The following is a 23,958-nucleotide window of genomic DNA, read 5'->3' on the forward strand; positions in this document are numbered from 1 at the left end:
TTTTGGATCCAGAGTTCACTGAATCAAATGCACAACCTTCATTCACTATAATTCTTCATTTTCTCAAATGGACTCAACGTAAGCATGTACATAATGTGGAGATTGGAGTTGTAAACAGGTTTTTTCACTATAGTTGCATACAATGCATGTGGTAAAATATTTGGAGAAGTTATATTCAAGAATGCTGCTACCAAATTTCCAAAATTTAATCATCATCAATAACTCTGATCAGCTGAGTATTTATTCCTTTCCTGTACATATATTGACCTACACTTAGAACTCGATGGTAAAGGAAAACTATTTACCCAACTTTACGAAAGAGTAATAAAGGGAACAAAGGTTATAGCGGTAATCAAAAGAATTTAATCCAGGGACAAAGACCAGACATGGAAAACAGACATACACAACAAAGAACATAAAGTAACTAAAATACATACAAAGTAACAAAAGTACATGAGCAACTCGGACTCCACTAAAAACTGGGAGCATGGACCAGGTGCACCGGTAGGGTAAGCGTCCTCTGCTTTTCTAGAAACACCCACCGAGTTGCTCATAAAAAGTCAAGTCCCGGTAGACAAACGAGGAAAGGAAAACTACGACCCGATGAATAAAACAGTTTTCATGGTGCTGATGGATACACCATAACGATCTACTTGTACGTTTATTTTTTATTTTATTTTATTTTTTGGGGGGATAGGGGGGTTAAACTTAAAGAGAAAAAAATTACGATATCATGTGTTATAACAGCAAATATTGCTTTCCATGTGAAGTCTTCTGATACATGGGGACTCTGTCCTATATACCAGTCTACCCTCATATATCAGAGAACTTCATATGGATAGTATAAGCGCTATATTTACAGTTATAACACATGATGTAGTATCTTTTTCTCTTCAACCAAAAAAAAAAAAAAAATCCCGAACCGAAGTACCTGTGGTTCACATTGAATTTTAAGGTTCTGTTAAATTCACCTGTGTCTTTTCAAACATTTCATTATACATTTGTCTAAGAAATACATTATTGAAATTTGCACTGATATTTCTATAGCTACTAATCGTTACAAATGATTCTCATATTCCGTTAGTACCCAGTTTTATCTTTCAAAAGCCTATATAGAAATAAATTGTTGACTCGAACCACGCACCAAAATTGGTGCTCAAAATACCACGTTTTTTTATGGGACAAGCTCTGGCATCCAACGGCCCAAGCTAGCAGCTTGTCTGGCAAATGAAAAAAAAATATTCGGAAAAGGGATGTCTCCGAATTTTACTTTGTCTATTAGAATGACGACGAGTTGTTTCCCTTTGATTGGCGGGTATTGTTTTCAATTTTTGAAGTTATCGTCTTTGTTAATTGTCTCGATTTCTGTCGAACAGCAATTTCATTGGGTTTTGTAAGTATGAAATATTAACTCACGTATGTATTACAATAACTTCTCTTACAAGGGTACACCTTTAACATGAAATGTCATCGATGATTCGTTGCTTGTTGCATGATGGAACAGATAAGATCATGACACCCAGTCTGAAACACCTAAAACTTATACAGACTTTAAGGAAATTGAAATATCTTTCTACAAAACCATTTTGAACCTCGTACATTTACCAACGAAAAAGTTGCAAGGAACAGTCAGAACCTGAAAAATTCTTGGTCCAAATGTGCCTATGTGGGTAATTTGGTCACATTTTGCAGTTGCAAGTTGGCAATATTAATGATCTTGAATACGTGTATATCATTTATGCTGTCAATGAACCTGTCAGAGAACAATACTAAATGTAATGGAGAAATAATGACATAAAATTATCATTAACTCGGTGTAGAGTTGAAATTGTGCTAAAACAGTAAAAGTAAAAATAGAATCTCATGAGGCAACACAGGAAATACTTATCTGAAAATATTTATATAAATCTACATTGTGTAAGGTGTATTTTTGTGTTTCTACAAAGAGTGGCCATGCAGAAAACAGCTTTTTTCAATATTAATAAAAATAATGTGCTTTATATTTTATTCATAGGCATTGTACATATAAGTTTTATTTAATGTCACAGTGCTGTAAGTAACAGACAATGCTGAAATATCTTTTTATGTCAGATGCAAATACTTAAAATAAATATACCATCAAAATGGTCCTCATTTTCTCACTCAAAAGTGACTTAAGCTTTCAAAATCCTGGAAAAAAACTCTGCTGTTATAAATGAATATATCTCTTCCTTTTCCTTACAGGACATACATTGTACATGTAATACATGTTTATACCAATATTAAGAACGCAAATGCAACAAGTGTTTTGATTAGTTAAAAATTCACGCACCTCAATCACAAAACCTGGCTGTAAAGATACTGTAGAAGTGGCAAATTTAAGAATCATATTGTGTGATGTCAATCAAAATGATTTAGAAATTAAAATAATTTAATTTTTTTTTCAGATTGACACAAAAATAAAGTCCCTTACTTCACTCAAATCTGTTTGATAACTTGTGTAAAATAAGTAACAATAAAATTACAAAAAATCATGGTATTAAAGAAATGTCTTGTAAATTTTAGTAGTTCATCTTATCTTGATTGTTTTTCATATGAGCAATTTTCCCTAAAATGTCAACATGCTACCTATTTTTCCCAACCCATGGGCTGGTGCACATTTGAAATAAGGAAACAAAAACAATGTCATGACGGTGTAAGGACGCTTACATATGATTACATGAAATAAAATATTCTATATAATCATTTTTTCTTATTCATACATATGTACATGTATAGGGTACAGAAGTATACAAATTGCTAAAAAATAAGTTACTTTTACATGTCTTACGCACTATGTATATAATTTTTTTTAAATTTTAGCACTTTAGTAGATAAAAATATGACATCAGAAGATGAATTGGCGACAAAGCTGTCTGCTTGGGCAATAAAGGAAATGCATTTCCACCCTCAAGGACGACATGTTCATACACCATTGCCAAACGCCAACCAGTTTAAACAGTAATATTTCTGTTACTTACTTATGAAACATAAATTTGAAAAAGAAATTTTCAATTATTTTGAGGAAGAAGCAATTTTTTATTTTGTTTTAAGAGTAATGCCAATCATTAGGTGATATAACGACACTCTCTTCAATTCATGAAATCTGTCATTTTTATTTTCTATTTTATTGTGCATATTACAAATTTTTGTAGATGTTTTAATATTTTTTTTTTTTTTTTATTTTCAGAATATTTAGAGGTCCTTCAGCAGATTTTTGGAAGTTTGTGTTGTCTAGAGTCCGGTCTGCCCAGTAAGTATTAAGGCTTACTAAATAACATTTTATGGACTTCACACAATTGTCCTCTGGATACATTTGTAGGTAAAATCAATGGTAAATACTAAGAGAATAGCTTAAACCTAAAATACAATTTAGAAGAAATTAAGAATACATAAATCAAAAATCATCCTACAGAATTATCACATTATGAAGTTAAAAACCAAGTATAAACATTTTGAATATGATTTTAGATTTTAGAAAATGAGTAAGGAAATGTTTTTTTGCTAACCACCACTATTAGGATTAGCCATGCTGTCATTGCCATGGACTTGCATTAGTTTAATAATAAAAAGCAGGAAATTTACCCTTAGTGAAAGTTAGTCTCATAAAAAAACAACATGTTTTATTAAATACAAAATACTACAGTCGACTCCACTTAATCGCATATCGCTTTATTGCATATTTCGGTTATTAGCATAATTTTCTCCTGCACAAAACCATTTCCTATTATTCTATTAGGGAAAAAATCGCTTATTTGCATAGGCCTTGCAGGTGCATTTCGGTTTATTGCATAGAGAATTTTGCCTCATCCAGGTAAAGACAGGGTTCCCCAAATTCTATTTTAAGCCTTTGGGTCATAAATATGTCAATCATATTTATTGTTGTAAAAACTATATTTATCATCAATCAGGAGGTGTTAATAATGGATTAAAAACATAATGGACATAAAAGACAATTTAAATGATTTCTAATTACATTAAAATAAACAAGCACCTAGGTGAACAATGACTTTTGACAACATGCCAAACATCATCTTATGATGCGGCTTGGGGTTCAGCTTGGGGTATTTTTTTGTCCCTATTTAAATTCTTCCAACTACAAATGATTATCAATGTAAATTTAATTTTCTTTAATGAGCTGAACAGTTTTTTGTGAGCTTGGGTTACTAGGCATAAATATCAACTGAAAATTAAAAGTCATCATTCATTCAGTACAATGTCTAATGAAATTCAACTACCCTAAGGTGCCCCATACTATCCACACTTCATAGGAATATATCAAGGTCAATGACAGGTATAATACACAACTATCAGTGTACAATGGTGATTGAACAGAGGAATAAAAACACACAGACCATTTCAAAAGCCCACAAACTGCAAACTTTGATGAATATTACACTGAATCCTGGCTGAAATATGAAATATGGGATTTTCTTTCATAGAAAAGTCAGGAAATTACTTGACTATTTATAGATGAGAAACACATGGTTTTACTTATAAATACACACAACGTAAAGAAGGTCAATAAACAAGACAAACACTATATATATTATTATTTATTGATAAAAGAACAATACATTGAGAAGGTCTGTAACAATTAAATACCAGATCAGAAATGTTGAACAGTGATATCCCTGGTTGATTCACAGTATCGTCGTCTGACCTGAACTCACACTTCCGGTAAAATCGTAATTTCGGTTATAAGAATAGCCCGGTTATTTGCATAATTTTTACTGGCAAATAGGCTATGCAATTAAGCGGAATCCACTGTATAATGTAAATAATATCTTCTTAGATTAAATGAGCACCAGAATTAATTTGGCCTTTACTAATTTGTCTTATGTATTTTTATTTAGTACGAGGCCATCATAAAAAAAATCCTAGATTCTCATCCAGCATTTTTTTAGGGGTGGGAAAGGGAAATTCTATTTTTTATTTTTTATCAACTTAAGGGAAAAATGCTGTCAATTTGAAAGAAACTGACTTAAATTAGGGGAAAAAATCATTATAAATTTTTTCAGATAGGGTGAAAAAAATGGGTTGGGAGGGGATGAGAATCTAGGATATTTTTTTATTTTGGTCTAACTTTAAATTTGTATATTGTAGGACTGTAAAGAAAGTGAAAGGAAACTTGGCATTGTATCCTTACCAATTGTTTGCATGAAATGATACATTATAGTGTGATTTGATCACCGGAGTGGTCTCTAGATAGCATGCATGTCTTAAGTGTATGGAGATGTGGGTATAATTCCTGGCCAAGGCATTCCAAAAAGTTTAAAATTGGTAGTCACTGCTTCTCCACAGAGATGGAGTTTATATGAGATACATTGAAGACTGGTTGGCTTCAAGTCAGAAGGACATGTTAAAGCAAAGTGTTTCTAAACCTAAATTTTATAAGAATTTTTGGTTGATAACAAGTATATTTTAATTGTATTTTTATAATTTCAGTAATTCTTACAGCTGTCTGTGTATAATCACAAAAAAAATGCCATTTCCGCTTTAGCAGTGGCATTTGTAAAATTGATATGCCTTTTCTACCCTCATGAGTACCATCCCAGTAAAATCCATTTGGAAGTTCTTTTGTCTCATGGCTCAAAGTAACTTTTTAATATTGAAAGAAAAAACCTCATGAATCAAATTTCCTTTGCCAGACAGCTCAGGAAATTTTTCTTCCTTTGACTAGTATTATTTGCAAATAGCCCATCCGTACCAAGATATATCTATTCAATGTTTCAAATTATAGAGTTTTTTTTCACTATAGGCTTGTTTTGTTTTAAATTACACAATATGTTCCTTAACTCATAAAAGAAAGAGACATGCAGATAGATCATACAAAGTTAAATACAAGGGAGGTAATAAATACGATGAAGAGAAACAAAACCTTTTAGAAGAGAGGAACCAGTTATCAGGGGAGATAACTACACTACTGACAGACATTAACCACCTAGAGAATGACTACAAAAGATTAGAGCAGGAAGTTGTTGAAACAGGTATAAATTGGATTTCTTATTATTCTGGGGTGTTGGAGGTCATTTGTTCATTCTCTGGCCGAGTCACACTGAAGATTTAAAAAATTCTAGTCACTGCTTCTTTGCTAAGCACAATGCATATATGAGGGACGGACAATTATTTCGCTGTGTTCGTTATATACTCATGCAATAGTTATGGGCTATATAGGAATCAGTTGTCTTTCTATCTGTAATCAGGATTGTATAGAAAATTTATATGAATGTTTTAATTCATATGTCAATATGCATGATAGGAGATTGTTATTGTTGGAAATATGCAACTATGAATATAATAAAACTTAAGGACTTTTGGTGGTCAGAGTCCATGTTGAACAGAGAGTATCTTTTTTTTGTGAGTTTTCTTTAATAAACTTTCATGCTTCCATAATTTCTAATTTGAATTCTATCGCATTCACTGGTTTTCATGAGTCATTACCTGTAAAAATTGAAACTTCAGTTAATATAGTATACCCACGTTTTTTTGTTTTTTTTTTTTTGTTTTTAACACTTTTCAATAAGCACTGTACATAAATACCTACCCTATTTATTTTTTCAAAGGTGTCATAGGAAACACACGCACTATTTTTTGCCTTATACAGTCGAACTTCACTCGCTCGAACTCGGATGGCTCGAACACCCGGGATTTCTCGAACACAATTCAAAGTACCAAAATTTTCTTCTATATAATCAATATAAATAACTTTGGATTTCTGGAACTTCGATTTCTCGAAAACTCGAACTGACTAGTCTGTCTGTTCGGTAATAAATCTTTGAGGATAACCCTCACTAACTCGAACTCGTCAGACATTTTGTCTGCTTGGGTAATAAAAGGTGTGAAAAACTGAAACCCTATCATTAATCAGTGTCATTTTAGTTAATTACAGATAATATTTAAGTCATCACTAATTCGGTAGTTTTGATCTTAACATAAAACTGATTGAAATTCGGGAATGTTCCGAAGTCGGTATGATGAAACCATGAAAGAAAATCGGATGAAAACAAATTATTGACCAATGAACCCGCACTCTGGATGTTTTTAAAAGAAAACACAGCATTTTTAATGTCCACAAATCAACATAATCTTCCGAAAGCGAATGAAAAAGGTCCACGAACTAACACAACTTCGGAGGAAGTAAGCAATTTCTAACGATGAAGTCGAACTCGGACCGGAAACAAAAGAAATCCGGAAATATACGAACTTCAATCTCTCGAACTCCCGATAACTTGAACACATTTCAATGGTCCCTTGGAGTTCGAGCTACTGAGGTTTGACTGTATATGAAAGTTAGTTATTTTATGTAATTATTGATACTTCATTAGACTTATATTTTGTGAGCTTTTTATATCAAGTTAGGGAAAATAATTTTTTGTATTGAAGAGTCATCTTACCAGTCAGAATGTAGTCAGATCAGCAACCTAAAGAGACAGAGAGCTTTAGTACAATGTTACTCCAATCAGATAAATGATACAGTTAAACATTATGAGGAATACACAAAGAAAATATCAGGACAGGCTGACAAATTGGTGAATAAGGCAAAGTATGTATGTGGGAAAATAATAAAGTACTGGATAGGGTTACACTTAAAATGTAACACTAATAAACTAATCAATAAGACATTGTGTGAATGTTAGAAAATAACAAAGTACTAGATAGGGTTACACTCTAAATGTAACACTGACAAACTGATTAATAAGGCAAGGTACTTGTATGAATGTTAGAAAATAACAAAGTACTAGATAGGGTTACACTCAAAATGTAACACTGACGAAGTGATCAATAAGGCAAGGTACTTGTATGAATGTTAGAAAATAACAAGGTAATGGATATTTACACTGGTACAAACATTATGAGGGGTATACAAAGAAAATATCAGGGCAAGATGATGAACTAATCAATTTAAGGAAATGTACTTATATGAATGTTAGATGTCTCTTCAATACACTAGAATTGTAACAATGGCAGAAAAATAAAAATGCCAGGGCAGGCTGGCAAACTGTTAAAGGTAGACACAGTTATGAATGTTAGATATATCATATCAATTTGAAAATGCTACCCTTAGAATGTACTGGGGCATGAAGTTTGTTCAAATATCATTTCAATCTTGAAAATGCTAATATTTTTTTTCAGAAAAGGATCTGACTATTACAGTAGGAAGAGAAGTTCAACAGATGAGGATCATTATGGTTCTGGTCTGGAAACTAGACAAGGGGTAAATACATGTATTAAGCACCCCCTAGTTTGGTGGAGTGGCATATTGTTTTTTCCGTCTGCAGTGTGTTTATCCATCACACTTCCATAAGCCAGCATTTCGGAAACTACTGCACCAAATATCATGAAACTGTGTGTGTAGTAAGGACATTATTTGTAGTTGTGGATTTACCAAGAAGTTAATGATGCACTGAGTTCTTCCCCTTTGTTACAATAAAAGAAATTAGCAGTAGACCTATGGACCGAGTCTATGTAAAATCAAGCAGGTCTATAATGAAATTTGCTCAAGTTGCTTTGAAATGTACAGTGCAGTCTACATAAAATTATGAAGGGTCTATGTTGACCAAAAATGAAGTTTCTAACACTGTTGCCATATGGTGGGATCCATTTCCAGGAAAAATCAACAACAATTTCCGGGTTACCAAGGACTTTGTTTATTTTCCTTATATCGTGATTGAAAGTTAGGGGTATAACTAGTGAGCCATCACTCACATATTTCTTGTTTATTCTTCATTTTTTTCTTCCCTGGAAGATTTTGTAATACATGTACAAGATTGAGATGAATTTATTGATCATGTTTTCGTCACCACATTATACATGACATGTATATTTATTTTGCTTGTGTAATTGTTCACACTGTAGATTCCATGATGGTTTTATTTTTAAAAACAAATTGTATTGTTAACTTTCATTGGATTAAATTTTATTCCTTTTGTAGGCATTTGGGAAGAATAATATCTCAGTCCAAGTTTTTTTTAAGTTTCCTCAACTATACCTTTTTCTTTTTACAGAAACGAGTCAGAGAGACCTGTGAAGCTGTAGGATCATTTCTACAGAAAATGCTTCAGGGAGAGTTTGGCACAGATAAGACAGTTTTGTATGCTCTGACAGTTCCCATTGCATGGATTTAGATAGAAACTTACCATTTAAATCACCTAAATCCAGCTTCTTTGAATAGAATTTATATTGATTGCCACAGAATTTGTTCAACTTAGTTGTTTTATACATTTGACAGTCTTGTGAATCTCAATTTGATGTATATATTTATCAACATTCTGGTCCTTTTTAGAATTATGTATAGATAGCTAGTCAAAGATAAGCAAAAGTACTGAAGTGCCAAGAAAGGGGAAATATTATGTATTAAGGAGAGGAGTCACATTCAAGAAGACATAAAATTACTCTATTTTTTATTGTTGAAAACAGTAAATACCTGGTACTCACTAGTCCAAACACTGTTTTTTAGTGGGTTCAACTCAAGCTCCAAACAGTCGCAGACGTTCGTTCCCTCTTTTGATAGTATATTAATGGCTGATAATAGGCCTTTCAAAATTCTTGGGTGTTATTCAAATCATACATTGTTTAACAATCGGATAATGTCACATAAAATCATTCACTTTTTCCAAAACTTGCGAGATTCTTGTAGTTTCTAAATGAACTGGCTGCAGTGTCTAGAAGGTTTTTAGAATGTCAAATGCTGTTCAGAGCTTGAATTCAGCTATGGTAAACATGTTTTATCAGGGTGATGTAAACATGGCTATATTTGTAATACATACAAAACAAAAAATCAAAACATTACTATTCTTCACTATTGTAATCTCTTTAAGTTGTTTAGTGTTTTAGGATTTTGAAAATTTAAGGCTTCACAGGAAATCTCCAAATGAAAAATTAGCTTATAATAACATTAATAAATGTCTGGTTCCTACACTTAAGAAATTCATTCAGAAATATATGCTTTCTACTTGCCAAATAACGAATAACCTCTCACATCAAACTTTCTCTTGACCTGAATGGTAGAAAATGTAAATCCTGGAATTCTGAATATCCAGTAATAACTTAAAGGTGAAGGGACATTAAGCCATGATTATGGCCCAAAAAGTTTAACTATGTTGTAATAACATTAATAGAAGGAAAATTAATCTTTTATGGCTTTAATTATTAATTGCAACGACCTCAAAATGATGCCACAGCTGTATCATTTAACAAAAAATCCCCTGAGAATAGTTAATTTTGTGGTTTTTAGACATATTTACATCCTGAAACATATGTTCATAACAAAGAAACATTTATATTCTCACATATGATAACCTATGTAATAATTAATGTATTCACTAAATATGAAGTTGTTTCTCTGGCATAGACACTATTTCTTTGCCAGAAATTTGACAAGAAATGGTAGCTCAGAAAGTACAAAATTAGCAAATTTAAGAAATTCTTATGTCCTGGTAATGCCATTATTTCTAGAAATTCTTAATAGTTGAGTTGTTAAGGATTCAAGTCTCTCAAAACATATATAACACTTTTGGGTTAATTTTCAGTTGTATTTTTGGCCAATAAAAGCCCTTAGTTCTCCTCCTTTTTCTCACTAAAATACCCAAGAATATTAACCCCTTCTTGTAACAGAACATTAATATGAATATGATATTTTAACATGGAATAAAGTTGAATTTTACCTTTTATTTCCATTTTTTGTTTAGTCAATCAAAGAAAGACGTTCTTTGGAAATCTGTAGAGGAAGTTCTGAGTGAGTTCAGTGTTACACAGATCCTGAATTCTCTAGTTACAAACACACAGGAATCAGCTTTTACACTGAGAGAAATGACATCGAAAGTAGACATCAGAAGAGATGCTGAAAAACTTAGGTTAGGCCACACAAGCAATTTATTACTCTTTTTATACCCCATCACACATAGTGGCAAGGTGTTGTATGATTCCTTGGAAAATTTGCATGTCCATCCCTCTCTCTGTTCGTTTCAATATGATTGTGTTGGAAGGATCAATGGCTTTTTTTTCAACTTTGCTGTTGTTTAATACCATAAAATAAAGGTTGAGGTCAATTTTCAGCAAAATCCAAAATGTTGTTTTCAAGTTAGACTATTTTTGAACATTTTGCCATCCCCCTTTTTTTAACCATTATGTGGTTGGGTATCACATAATGCTCCATAAATGCCCTATTTTTTTTTTGTATGGCCATCTTTTGATACAAATGTACTATTGGAATACCGATGTCGTTTATCTTTTGAGGAATTAGTATAATTTTTACTAGCATGTATTTTATTTACTATTTTTTGTCTGCATAAGTGACAGGGAAAGCAGGTCTTGGTTGCTTTAGTCATGTGTAGGGATACACATGTATATATATACAACGTCTCAGAATGTGACGGCTCTATTCGCTACACTGCTCCATCAGATCAAATTGATACAGGGAAAATATGTAAACGTATAGAAAGGTCTGAAAAATTCCCAACGATGTTAGAACTGTCAAATTTGCGATGCTATTTTTGGTTCCCTCTGCAGGACTCGAACTTGTACCGCTTTGACATCTATGGCAACACCACCTGCACAAAGTCCAGCACCCTAGACCAGCTAGGCTAGCTGGCCAAGTGGTCTAGGGTGCTGGACTTTGTGCAGGTGGTGTTGCCATAGATGTCACAGCGGTATATGCGAGAAAAAAAGTGAAAGAAAAAAAAACATTGACGATGACATTAAGACATTAATTGGTCTTGTTAGTTCCAGAGTAGTGGGACTCTACATGATAAAATTGGGAGACAACCTATCATACATGCATTAACACAGCTGATTTATGTGTATGTGCTTTTTCAATGTGAATTTTGAATGTACATGTACTATGTAAACTTCTTTGTTTTAGATTCAAATATGAGAGGACTGGTCAATTGAAAGATGAGTCAAACCCACCTAATTTGCTACAGAGTGTTCATCAATTACTTGAGGTAAATTCTCAATAAAACATAATCGTAATAGGATGATTTACTGGGAAGAATGACTATCCAAAATAATGATCACAAGTGTTGAAAAAATGCCAAGATTTAACATGTATGTGGATATTAAATTTTGTAATCAGCATATTGATATTCATGTTGTGATGTTTTGGCGGGAGGAAGTACCGAATTTATATCACATTGTGAAATATTAAAATTTTTTACATGGGAAATATTTGATCTATCATTGCTACCTATATAATATTATGGAGATAAACATATATAATAGTCAGTTAACATTCATTTTTTGCAACATTAATTGCTACATTGAATTTCATTGAATAACAACAAGGCCTCAAATTTTTGTTTGTTTGTGCAGATGTTATTTTTAAGATTTTTTATTTCAATTTTTACTGATTGTTTGACAGTTGCTTTAGAATTGAGATTGTTGTGCCTAAAATGAATGTCCTAACCTTAATCTGGTTCCCTGGTCAATATCATAAGCAACTCAGGTCACCTGTGATGGATATGCACAGTATATGAGTAAATTGCCGCATATGTAATTAAATGAAAACAAAGATGAGATTATCCAAATTAACTTTATAATGGTGCATATGTATCGAAAAATGATATAAGTAACATGCAAAATATTTTAACGTATTTTTCTTCAAATTTGAATATTAGAACATAAAGAAGTAAATAAAATAACGTCATATTTGCTCAGCCAATCAAAATACAGAAGACGTCACTGGTGACCCTGGGTTATATTTGAGAGAAACTTGTGGAATGAAAATATTACCTAGGCTTCCAGGTTAGTCCTAACCTTTACAATCAACAGTCATGAAATTTGGTGCCATAATTCCAAGTAGATGTGCTTAAAAAGTGGGACAGACAGAAAGGGCAAAAACAATATATCTGCCCACCAAAGTTCATAATTTTTTTACAAGTAGATTTCTTACCTTTTGTCCTCTGCCTAAGTAGCATATTAATATTGTGGGCTGGCAAATTAAGTAGCTGTCTTTGTAAGAATCATGCAAAATCTGAAAAATGTGATACACCCCAGAAGTCTACATATTTTTATTTTTGTAATTAAGTTGTTTTATGGGTCTATACTATGAAATGTGTAATTATTCTTTCAAATCTGCCACCTCTTAGGGGATAATCAACATTGAAAATCCAGTAGATTCTATTGTATTTTAGCGTTGTTTACAGAGTTATCTCCCTTAATTTTGAAATCTACAGTGTATTCTATATAATTTTTATCTCCTAAGAGCACAGATTATATGAAAAACCACATGTTAATTTCTGTTTACTATGACATTTCAAACAAAATATCAAAAATAAAAATATGTAGGCTTTTTACCCATGAATCACATTTTGCACGATCCTTAGCTGGAGTGCTACTTAATAGGTTAGGAGTTATTTTACAGTTATATGGATGATCTGTACCGGTACATATATTTTCACAATGTGTTGTGTTAGGTGTTAACCTTTAAAAATTCTAGAGTGGGAGACCTCCTCCTCCTCAAAATTTTCTCAAGGTGGGAGATACGCAGTGTTTTTCTTCTGAAGACATTTTTTCTTAGATTTGAATTAATTTATTATGATTTTAAGCTGAAAATTCAATAAAAGATGGGAGAAATATTCATGACTATGTCTAAATCTTCCGCTTTGACGTTGAAATGAAATGGGTAGGTTTTTGAGTTTTTCATAAAACATTGGAAGTCTCCTGCCAAAAATTGGAGACTTATCACATTTGTGTTGTTTTCTTTATGAAGGAAAACCAAGTCAGCCAAATTAAGAGATTTGTAGAAACAGAGAAATACAACAACAATACATGGAAACTAGAACACCAGTTTGCTGAACTAAAGGAGGAGATAGATAGAAAATTACAGTTTGTCTTCAAAAATCACAAAGATTTAATATTAGCAAAGTAAGTAATGTCACGTTTCTGTTGTTGTACTACCGAGAAAGACTTGGTAAAGCATGTTGTTTCTCAGGTGAAAAAATGGCTAATAAAGCATTCTTGCCCATTTGCTCAGTGTTTTCAAGATAGCCTGTAGGCAGCAATTTATGTTTGTTTTATCAGAATTTTACCATCTAATTAACCAAATTATGCATTAAATTATTGGTAGAGTGCGCCACTTACTTTCGGAAATTTGAACAGTAACTCCTGATATAATTAATTGCTCAGACAAATATTATCTGAAATATGTTTTTATATGACCACAAAGGAAGGAATTATTTTCAGTGATGTGTATTTAATCAAATGATTTAAGGGCAATTCCAGACGTAAATGTAGGGAGTCTGGAGTCACTTTTTATTGGATCCCACCATGCATACAATTTTAATTGATTATTTTCATTTTTAAGGCTAATTATGTTAAACAACATCTACCAATCAAATTTTAATAGAGGTGTTTCCCATCCCCCTCACAATTAATTCTGGAATAGCCCTTAGACATATCTTTTTAGAGAGCTAGTAGAATGTGACATGGATTTAGCAGGAAGAAAAGCTATATTATCTAGTTTGAATACAGAAGCAAACCATTTAAGAGAACTCATTTCTAAATCTATGAAAGAAAAGGAGATTTTGTCAGCAAAGTTCCAAAGGATTCAGGACTTTAAACAGATTGCTGTAAGATTCATGTTCAAAGTTCCTTTTTAATATTTTTATGTATTTTTCATAATTTCGTTTTAATTGCATGACAGAGTTTAGTAAAAGATGTTTACTTGTATTGATACATGCCATGCTCCAATTGAAATTCTTTTTTTTTGTCATTACTTGCTCTCAGTTTTCTTTTCAATAGTGAAGTTTTAGGTTTTTTAAGAACTTAAATGATTTCTAGATTTTTTATCTCTTTAAGTAATTTTATAAAAAGATAAATGTGCAGCATGTGCAGCATGAAGAAAAGCAACAGGTAACACATATACAACATGCAAACAATATATTGAGGTATTCTTAAAATCATGGCCCATATTGATTTCAACCTATCAGATCATTTAAAATTGAAGAGTTGAGGTAAAAGGTCATGGATGGGCAAAAAAGCATCATTTAGTGGACATGCATATGTTTTATTGATTAACCAGTAGTCCAAAGCCTGAGGCTAATGGGCTTGTAAAAATTTTACTTGCAGACCTGGAATATTTATGTAATTTTTTTTCTCCGAATTATGGTTTGTGCTTCTGGAACAAAACATTGACCATGTAGAGTGATTTGTAATTGGGCTCTGATTATCAGTTAAATGTCATAGTAATAGCCTGTCACTTTCTATGATTTTTAATGTATAGTAAATTTCAGGAAAGAAAACAGAATTTGATACAAGTGCTAGCCAGACAGAATCACAATGCCAAGCGTAGACTTGAAGACCAGAGGAAGGAGGTAAATTAATTTATTGTGCAGATAGCGATGATTTATTGAATTTTCTAAGTGTGATAAATGTCAATATTTTACATGTAAAATAAAACCTGAAGAATAGACATTTCTACTGTGTAACGATCTTCAATTATGTTACGTAGTTTCTCAAGAATGGCTCATTAAAACAAAAACTGTCCCATTTAAATGACTGGACAAGAGCTGAAGTTTTTATCTCGATTGCTGTTTGTACATATGCAATTTCTTGTTTAACGTGTTTTTTTTATACAATCACAAATAATTTAGAGCTGTATTGATCTTGAATTGTTTGTCCATACTTACCCCAACTGTTCAGAGTTGGACCGTTGTGGTCATAACAAGCTGCACCCAGTGAAGCATTTCATTTTTGTTTATTTTAGATTGAAAGATATATAGAAAAGTCATTGTCTACACATTTTACTGAAACCAAAACATTAACAAGTGACCTTCATGGCTGTGTCGTGAACGAGATTGATAAATTTACTGCCTTAAGCTTTACAAATCTACTATATGTTGTTTGGAATGAAAGGTATTGTTTATTGAAGTAGAAGTTTATACAAGTAGAATTTTATAACATTTAAATTTTTTACAGGTGAGAAAGTAAAAAAAATTAATTTGGGAAAACTGAAAAAAATGTTTGATACAATGAAGGAAACAGTGAATGTAAATTGTTTATAAATGCCAAACAGCAGTGTTAATCAGCAACTTTGTTTTTCCATTGTTTTTACTGCCTGATACTTACTGTCTCAGGCTGCTGTTGTGATACTGAAATATTGTGATATAGGCAATTTCCAGTGACAGTGTTATGTCAAATCGATGGTGACTTTGGTGATAAACAGAATAACATCAGTTTGAATGTCTCGACAAAACATCAGATCTTGCCCTAACAGGCACACTGTGATATTTTCTGTCTCAACCTCAAAACTGCCATTATTTTGTATTTATCAGTAACCTTACATTTCTTCCATTGTTCTTTTTGCCAGATATTTTCTATCTCAGGCTGCTGTGTGATACTAAAAAATTTCTTGATATCCAGTAATTAATATATAGAAGTGCATGAACTTGGAAGTAAAATGTCTATTGTCAATCACCTGTAAAGAGAAAAATTAAAACCTAACTTCTTACAAGTTCTAAATTTTGAAAGCATAACTCCTCCTAAACCTACCAATGGGTTTTGTGGAATTTCATAAGCATTGGTAGATGTGCATGGAGCAATGAATTGTTGATAGACAATTGAAAAGGGAGATAATCCCATTTTAAAGGTTTTAGATAATATTGCAGGCAGGGATATCACTCACAGTTTAAATATTTTTATTTTTCCCTTTTGATGTAATTTATGGTTAATAAGTAGATAAATTTTTGTTATGTTTAAGTTTTATAATTCTCTATGATGTGATTGTTTTATCTACTTCTTGGACAACTAGATATTTTGCAATAACATGACATGAGATGATGTGATATGAACCGCTGATATAAAAAATTAGCAATTAGCCATTTTGATTGGTTGCTGTATGATTCGGATGTATTGTCAGCACAACGTCGTTAGTCGAAGATGACCATGTGACATTTTTTATGTTATTCTTCTGTAACAACTGGTGATGTCATAGATGGAACATGGCTGAAATTTCCACTATCAGTATCACAGTTGCTAAATGTCAAGCAGCCAAATATTCCTGAAGATTCATAGAGAAAGTGGTTCTATAACTCACCAAGACTTGTTTGTTATGACATTAAATATCAAATTAAATTAAATAAATATTAGTACCGGTATTTTGCGATATTCAACTTCACTCATCATGAATCATATAAATGTACCATATCCTGCTAAGTGATGATAAAATTTTATCAATGTAATTGTTGTACCTTTCTATTTCTCTTTCAGTTCTTTAAAAACACCCCAGTCAGAGATCTCCATCAATGTATTGTCTAGTCCTGCTCACCAACAGTTACAACAAGTTCTTGATTCTATTCAGTTCCCACCTCACATGGTATAGTATTACATAGACAATAACAGTCCACTGACTTGACATAAAATTGATATATGGATGAGGCTTAGAACCATGGGAAAATGCGAGGCTGTGCTGAGTATTCTCACCATTTCAAGCCGAATTTGTATATTAAAGTTGTAGTCAAATCCATCCTCTCTTATTTTTTCTATTATACTGCAACAAAGTTTGAAACAAAAAATGACATTTTAAGCAAGAAAAACAATGTTTTTTTATTCAAAGGGGTGACATCCTTTCAACTTCAAAACAATGTCATGTTTGTGACATCACAACAGATAGTTATATTCAATTAGTGAGTGTATATCACTTGTAAATATATGGTCAGTGCATCTTGACTGCTCATATAAAACAGTTGCAATATAAGTATTGTAAAGTACATATGTTCTTTTTTTTTTCTCTGATGTAATTGGATGGTTTTTTCTCTAATGTAATTGGATGTTTTTTTCTCTGATGTAATTGGATAGGTTTTTTTCTCTGATATAATTGGATGGTTTTTTCTGTGATGTAATTGGATGGGTTTTTTTCTCTGATATAATTGGATGGTTTTTTCTCTGATGTAATTGGATGGGTTTTTTTCTCTGATATTATTGGATGGTTTTTTCTCTGATATAATTGGATGGTTTTTTCTGTGATGTAATTGGATGGGTTTTTTTCTCTGATATAATTGGATGGTTTTTTCTCTGATATAATTGGATGGGTTTTTTTCTCTGATGTAATTGGATGGTTTTATCACATCATCAGTTGAATTTGATTATATAACCCATTTCTATTCTAATTGTAAAACTAGTTCTAGTATAAACCCATTTCTTCTAAAAATAGAAACAGACAGGACAGTAGTATCAAGCTACTGTATTTTTTGGACCATAAGTCAATATTTTTTCAGCAAGTTATCAGCCTTATCTGGCAAATTCGATTTGTCTAGGTTTTTTTCGTCACTTTTGGTAAAAAATCAGCAATTCAACTTATAGAAAAGTATAATACATTAAAATCAGTATCTGCCACTTCTTCAATTTGGAAATGATTGGATTGCCAAACTCTAAAGAAATCTGACACATTCAATAACCTGTGTGTCTGCCAATTTTTCCATTCTACTATCTGTATTACTTCTTTATCATTACATTGCAAGGCTGATGCTGAAAGTTTGTTTTTATTGTTGCTGTTTAATATGAATATTGGATTTAAATCTTCAGGCTCCAGAATGTATACTGCTGCATTGCCTGAAAATGAAATATGAAGGATTGACGACGACACATGATTGGTCAACCAGTGTAGAATCATCCAGTCAATTAGAAGGTAAGGAGAAAATATAACCTAAATGTATGTAAAGGAACAATAAAAAAACTGATTTTTATACGACGCCACATGAGTGGAGAGGTATTGTGATACCCTCCGAAACCTGGCGTGTCTTTCCATCTGTCCCGTGATGGCTTTATATGATAACTTTAGAAGGTATTGAAGGATCTTTTATATATGTAATGAGTATCATGATTACAGGTCAGGTTTTAACGTCTGTTTGATCAGATTATTTACGCAGAAGTTCTGGACATTTTAAGTTGTTTTTAATCCCAAAAAAGTATTTGCAACATAGGAGGGTGTCATTTGATGTCCCATTTGATGCCATATTATATTGCATGGATTTACACACTTGAAAGGTTATCAAATTGCATCAAAATTGTATGGAAGAGATATGCCTTTACTAATATGTAAACAAACACTTAAAAAACATTTTATGAGTATAAAACATTGACGATTTTAGTGCTTAGTTTTACACAGTTGATCATGACTTGGATAGTTAGCAGTTCACAGGTAAAATTGCAACATATGTTTTAAAACAAGTGAAAACATGCATAGGGATGATCTTTTTTCTGCTTTTTAGCGGAAATTTTCAATTTTAAATCTGGATTTTACTGTATATTTACTGCAGATTTTGCTGATTTCCGCTTTGTTTGTAGATCTCGTAAGATCATCCCTGTGTTTATTATCAATGCATGTTTTTGTGCATTTAAGTAGCAGTCTTTATAAAAATCAGACAGAAGTTGATTTATGCATGTTAAAAACCCACCGAATTCAGTCTCAATTTCTTGTTCAGAAACAGTTACTGATCACATGACCAGTCTTTGTTTTTCATTAGGTTGTTGCACTTTTGAGATAAAAATGATATAGATTGTACATGAAATTTGCACTTTGGAAGAGTTATCGTTCTTGATTTGGCTTTATTTGGTTGATTTCATTGGGAGATAAATGTATGATTTTCTTAAAAGTGCAGATTTGAATGCAGGAAAAGTTGTTTTTATGTGAAAGTATAGCACAAGTAGACTGAAAAAGCATTGTTTGTTTGGTGGGTTTTTCTACACCATGAATCACTTTACTATTGGCAGTGTATGAATTTTATGTGGACTGGTACTTGAAAATACAGGATATCATATATTTTCAAACATCAAAAGAAAACAATATTATTTTCATGTATGAAATCTGAGTGTAGACATATAATTCCCATATTTTTATTGACTCATTTTTTATTAATTAATTAGTCAGAAACATATATTTTTCATATGTTTTTCATGGTGGCCATAAATGTTGCGATTTTTCCTATTTTGTCTTTCATCAAATAAACTGTTCAGTAAATGTCGTTTGAATGCTGAAGATTCTGACAACGACTTATATCATTCTAACTAAGTTCACTACAATTTTTGGGTTTTTTTAGTTTCTCAATTCTTTATGGAGCCTCTGCAGACAGTACTTTGGTTTCATTTCAGATTTGTGCAAGAGTGTACATGAACATGATCTGAAGTTAATAGACGAGATGATTCCTATGTTAAACAAGAGAATCAACTCTACTGGGAAGGCACTGGCTGACTGTGTCCAGGTCAAAGATACCATTAATGACTGGTAAAATTTTAGTACTGAAAATTCTTAATGTGTACATAAAAATTAAAATTTTGCCACACTGTAAAATTTTTTTAAACTTGAGTCCTTAAATCCTTCCTAATGACAATTGAATTTTAGGAATGCTTTTGATATTTTTCCATCTATTGTTTGCCAGCTTCCATTTGTTGTCAGCAATGTAAAATCACATTGACGATACTTTAAAAAATGTTAGATAGGACCATCGTGTGGTTATTGTGCATTTTTAAAACCTAACAATTTTCACCTAAGATAATAAAGAATACCAGATCAGTATTATGAAGAACAATGAAAACCTAAATACTTTCCTATTTATTTTGTAAGTGATTTATGAAGCACTCCATCTACGAATCATGCAAAGTGTGATTCATGGTTGGAGAAAGCCTACATATTTTTATTTTTGAGATCTTGTTTAAAATGTTATAGTATATGGAAATTAACATATGGCTTTTCATATAACCCTTGTTCATAAGAGATGTAGCCATTTTTCAGGCATATCACAAATTACAGAATTTGCATGATTCTTACTAAGACTGCTACTTAAAACCAAAAAGTGTTTAAAAGACATTTGCAGCAATTTTTTTGTATATGAATTAGAGCTGAAATAGGGATGCCCTATAGTGATCAGTCTGTCCGTCCGTAACAAATTTGTGTCCGCTCTATATCTAGATGACCGTTATGATTTTATACTTTATACTTAACATGTATATTGACCAACACCAGAGGGTCTGTCATAATGTATGTACAACTTCCTAGGTCAAAGTTGGGGGTAAAAAAACTTTGGTTTCAGTTGACAACCCCATGTCCTGTGGTAAAGATTGTGTCCACTCTATATCTTGAGAACCGTTATGATTTCAAAGTTTATATTTGACAAGTATATTAACCAACACCAGAGGGTGTGTCATTATGTACGTACAACTTCCTAGGTGAAGGGTCAAGGTCAAAAACTTTGGTTTCAGTTGACAACCCCATGTCCTGTGGTAAAGATCGTGTCCACTTTATATCTTGAGAACCGTTATGATTTTAAAGTTTATACTTGACATGTATATTAACCAACATCAGAGGGTATGTCATAATGTTTGTACAACTTCCTGGTGAAAGGTCCGTGGTGTGTCGGTTGTAGTGTCCATCCGTCCATTCTTAACAAATTGTGTCTGCTCTATTTCATGAGAACCGTTACTATTTTATAGTTACGTCAATGTGTAATAATACCCCAAAAATGGACGTGGAGTATCATACATCAGTCAAATTGGTTCAGGGTATTTATCAGTTTTCACTAAACATCTTAGAATAAAATCACACATAACAAGACTATTTAATAACTTTAAATAATGCTTCATATCAGCTTATTTACCACATGTTATTGACAGCGGGACCACAGAGATGGCTCCCATCTCAGTGATATTTAGTTTTCCCAAATTTCCTTCTTAAATTCTTTAATTCTGCTATTGATTTTTTTTCAACATGTCAAGTTAAGGCTTACCAAATAAGATAAAAATCGAGGCAGTAGCCTGAGGTAGAAAACACCAGGCAGTAATAACAAGTACTGCTATTTTTAAAAGATAGCCGATGCATATTCTTGCTTTGTTAACACCAAATCTGATTAAGATTTTATTGGTGAACTTTGTGGTCACTGTAATAAGTTTCATATTTCAATTATTTTATTGGTCCAACAAGTAAACTATTTCCAGTTTTTCAATTTATAAAAGATTATTCAATATGTAAAATTGATCAAAAATATTCTGTACATCTATGTCCCCAGTGGAGCCTTAAATTTCACGGTTGCTATGACAGTTGTCCAATCCAATGCAAGTTTATAGGCTACATTGGTTAGGTTGGCATGGTTAATTAACATGGACGTCACATGATGTCATTGCAAACTAATACAACTTTTGACCAATGAAATGGAAGGTTGTAAGTTGCATCGGTTTCATTGCCATTGTTAAGCTTTATGGGTGTCAAGTGATGAAAACTTGAACTTAGTACCGACTGTGTCGTGAAAAAAAATGATTAAGTTGCTATAAGAACATAATTCTTTGTTTTAACTAGGATTTTTTGTTATTGTAAGGTGTCATTGTATCTGTATATTTTTTTTTTACTTTTTAATTACAGGTGGAACCAGCCTGCCCAATACTTGGTACCATGGGTAAAAGTTGAAGGAAACAGCTTTCAGAGCTGGAAAGAGAAATGGACAATACTTACCACGAAACTTAGACAAATGATGTTCAAAAAATAAAGTTTGGCAATAAATTGACAAAACTGATGGCGGTACTGTTCTTCATTAATTAACAACCTGCCACAAATAGTGAAAAATGTATAGTTTCCTTTAGGTAAAGTAGCAAAAGCTTTTACAACTTTCCAAATACAGCATACACTGTGCAGAATATTATTAAGTTGACATACTTTAAAATGAAAAAGTGAAACTAAATATTTTATTTTAAGATTATAGAATGGTAGAGATTTTCTTCAAGTGTTTGAACATGGTAACAGTTTGAAGTACTAAGAAGCTTCTGTGTATGGAACAGGGGTTGAAAATTTTTTTGGGAAGACCCGAGCCCTGGACTTTTTCATCTTTTGTACACTAAGCCCGAACAATGTTGTGTCAAGTCCCAATTGATATAAATGCAATTTTGTTATCTGATATTCTTATGTATAATTCTATGTTAGCAGGGAAGAAGACACGGTGTTAATTGATTTCGTCTCCAGGTTTGATGCCTTGTCATCAGCTTTCCGTTTCTGCATTTTTCTAACTTTGAAATTGTACTTGAGCAACAATATTTTCCTCAAAAGAACTCGTTAGCGTTCAGCGTTTGATTCATATATTTAAATTTGTAGTATGTCAAAAAATGCGTCTGATCAAGCGCAGGTGTGATTCAGACTTGAGAATGATCGATCTAGTGAATACCCATTCTAAAAATAAAGTTAAAACTATTTATAGGTCAGGGAATAGATCGAGATACATGGTCCAAGTAATGACAACAAAATCTTTCAAAAAAAGAGTTTTTATTTTTTTAGATTTGCCATGCCCGACGGACTTATTTCATTGAAAAACGGCAAGTCTGAGGTGTAATTTTTGTAGTCCCAGGCGTCGGACTTTAGGAATTTTCAACCCCTGTGGAAGTTTGTTATTTCCATCTTTATTGCAACTGTGTGTGAAATGTTAATTTAATAAATGTTATGTTTAATTCAGGAAATATTCCAAAATAGGAATTTTAAATGCAAGATTTGATATTGATCAGATCTGTGATTGTATTTCAGACATTATAATGGCTATAGATTTGCAAGTTTAGAAATTGAATAAATTATAATTTTAAATTAGTCTGAATTTCTGTGATATCAGTACTGAGACAGGTTTCATGAAAAATCTTAGTGATTTTCTGTATATCCTTGAGTTTTGCTCATTTTCCAGGTTAGCTGATTAGTCAAAATTTTAGGAAGGATTTGCAGAAACTCTGAAAACTACATTTTTTTTAATGAAACCTGACCTTTACATATTATTATAGATTAAACATTGAAAGAGATAAGTGTTATTTTTGCGTCATTAAGTGTGAACATATACAGGCCACCCTCTATGTAGTTCGAGAAACACGTTGATGTATGCAATGTTGAGTGCATGATATGTGTGTATGTTGATCAAAAGTTGTCAAAATAAAACTGAAAATTTGTACTTAATCATTTCCTTCTAAAGTGTAAGAAAATTGTTT

At 32.1% G+C, this 23,958-nt stretch overlaps 1 protein-coding gene across 1 annotated transcript; it reads left to right on the plus strand.

Annotated features, from left to right (window-relative positions):
* The first annotated feature begins 1,294 nt into the window (after positions 1 to 1,294).
* On the plus strand, positions 1,295 to 23,569 carry LOC148607256 (uncharacterized). The gene is made up of 18 exons (XM_088545255.1): positions 1,295 to 1,393; positions 2,842 to 2,979; positions 3,209 to 3,271; positions 5,125 to 5,157; positions 5,827 to 6,008; positions 7,405 to 7,564; positions 8,155 to 8,236; positions 9,027 to 9,112; positions 10,710 to 10,874; positions 11,882 to 11,963; positions 13,730 to 13,884; positions 14,426 to 14,588; positions 15,252 to 15,332; positions 15,725 to 15,873; positions 17,227 to 17,332; positions 18,541 to 18,643; positions 20,107 to 20,239; positions 22,367 to 23,569. The coding sequence occupies exons 2-18, from the start codon at positions 2,861 to 2,863 to the stop codon at positions 22,488 to 22,490; spliced, it is 1,986 nt and encodes a 661-aa protein (XP_088401381.1). The 5' UTR covers positions 1,295 to 1,393; positions 2,842 to 2,860; the 3' UTR covers positions 22,491 to 23,569.
* The last annotated feature ends 389 nt before the right edge of the window (positions 23,570 to 23,958 follow it).

Source organism: Perna viridis, chromosome 9 (genome assembly GCF_037379345.1).
Source record: "Perna viridis isolate PV_CMFRI_1.1 ecotype Kerala chromosome 9, ASM3737934v1, whole genome shotgun sequence".
Lineage (NCBI taxonomy): Eukaryota > Metazoa > Mollusca > Bivalvia > Mytilida > Mytilidae > Perna > Perna viridis.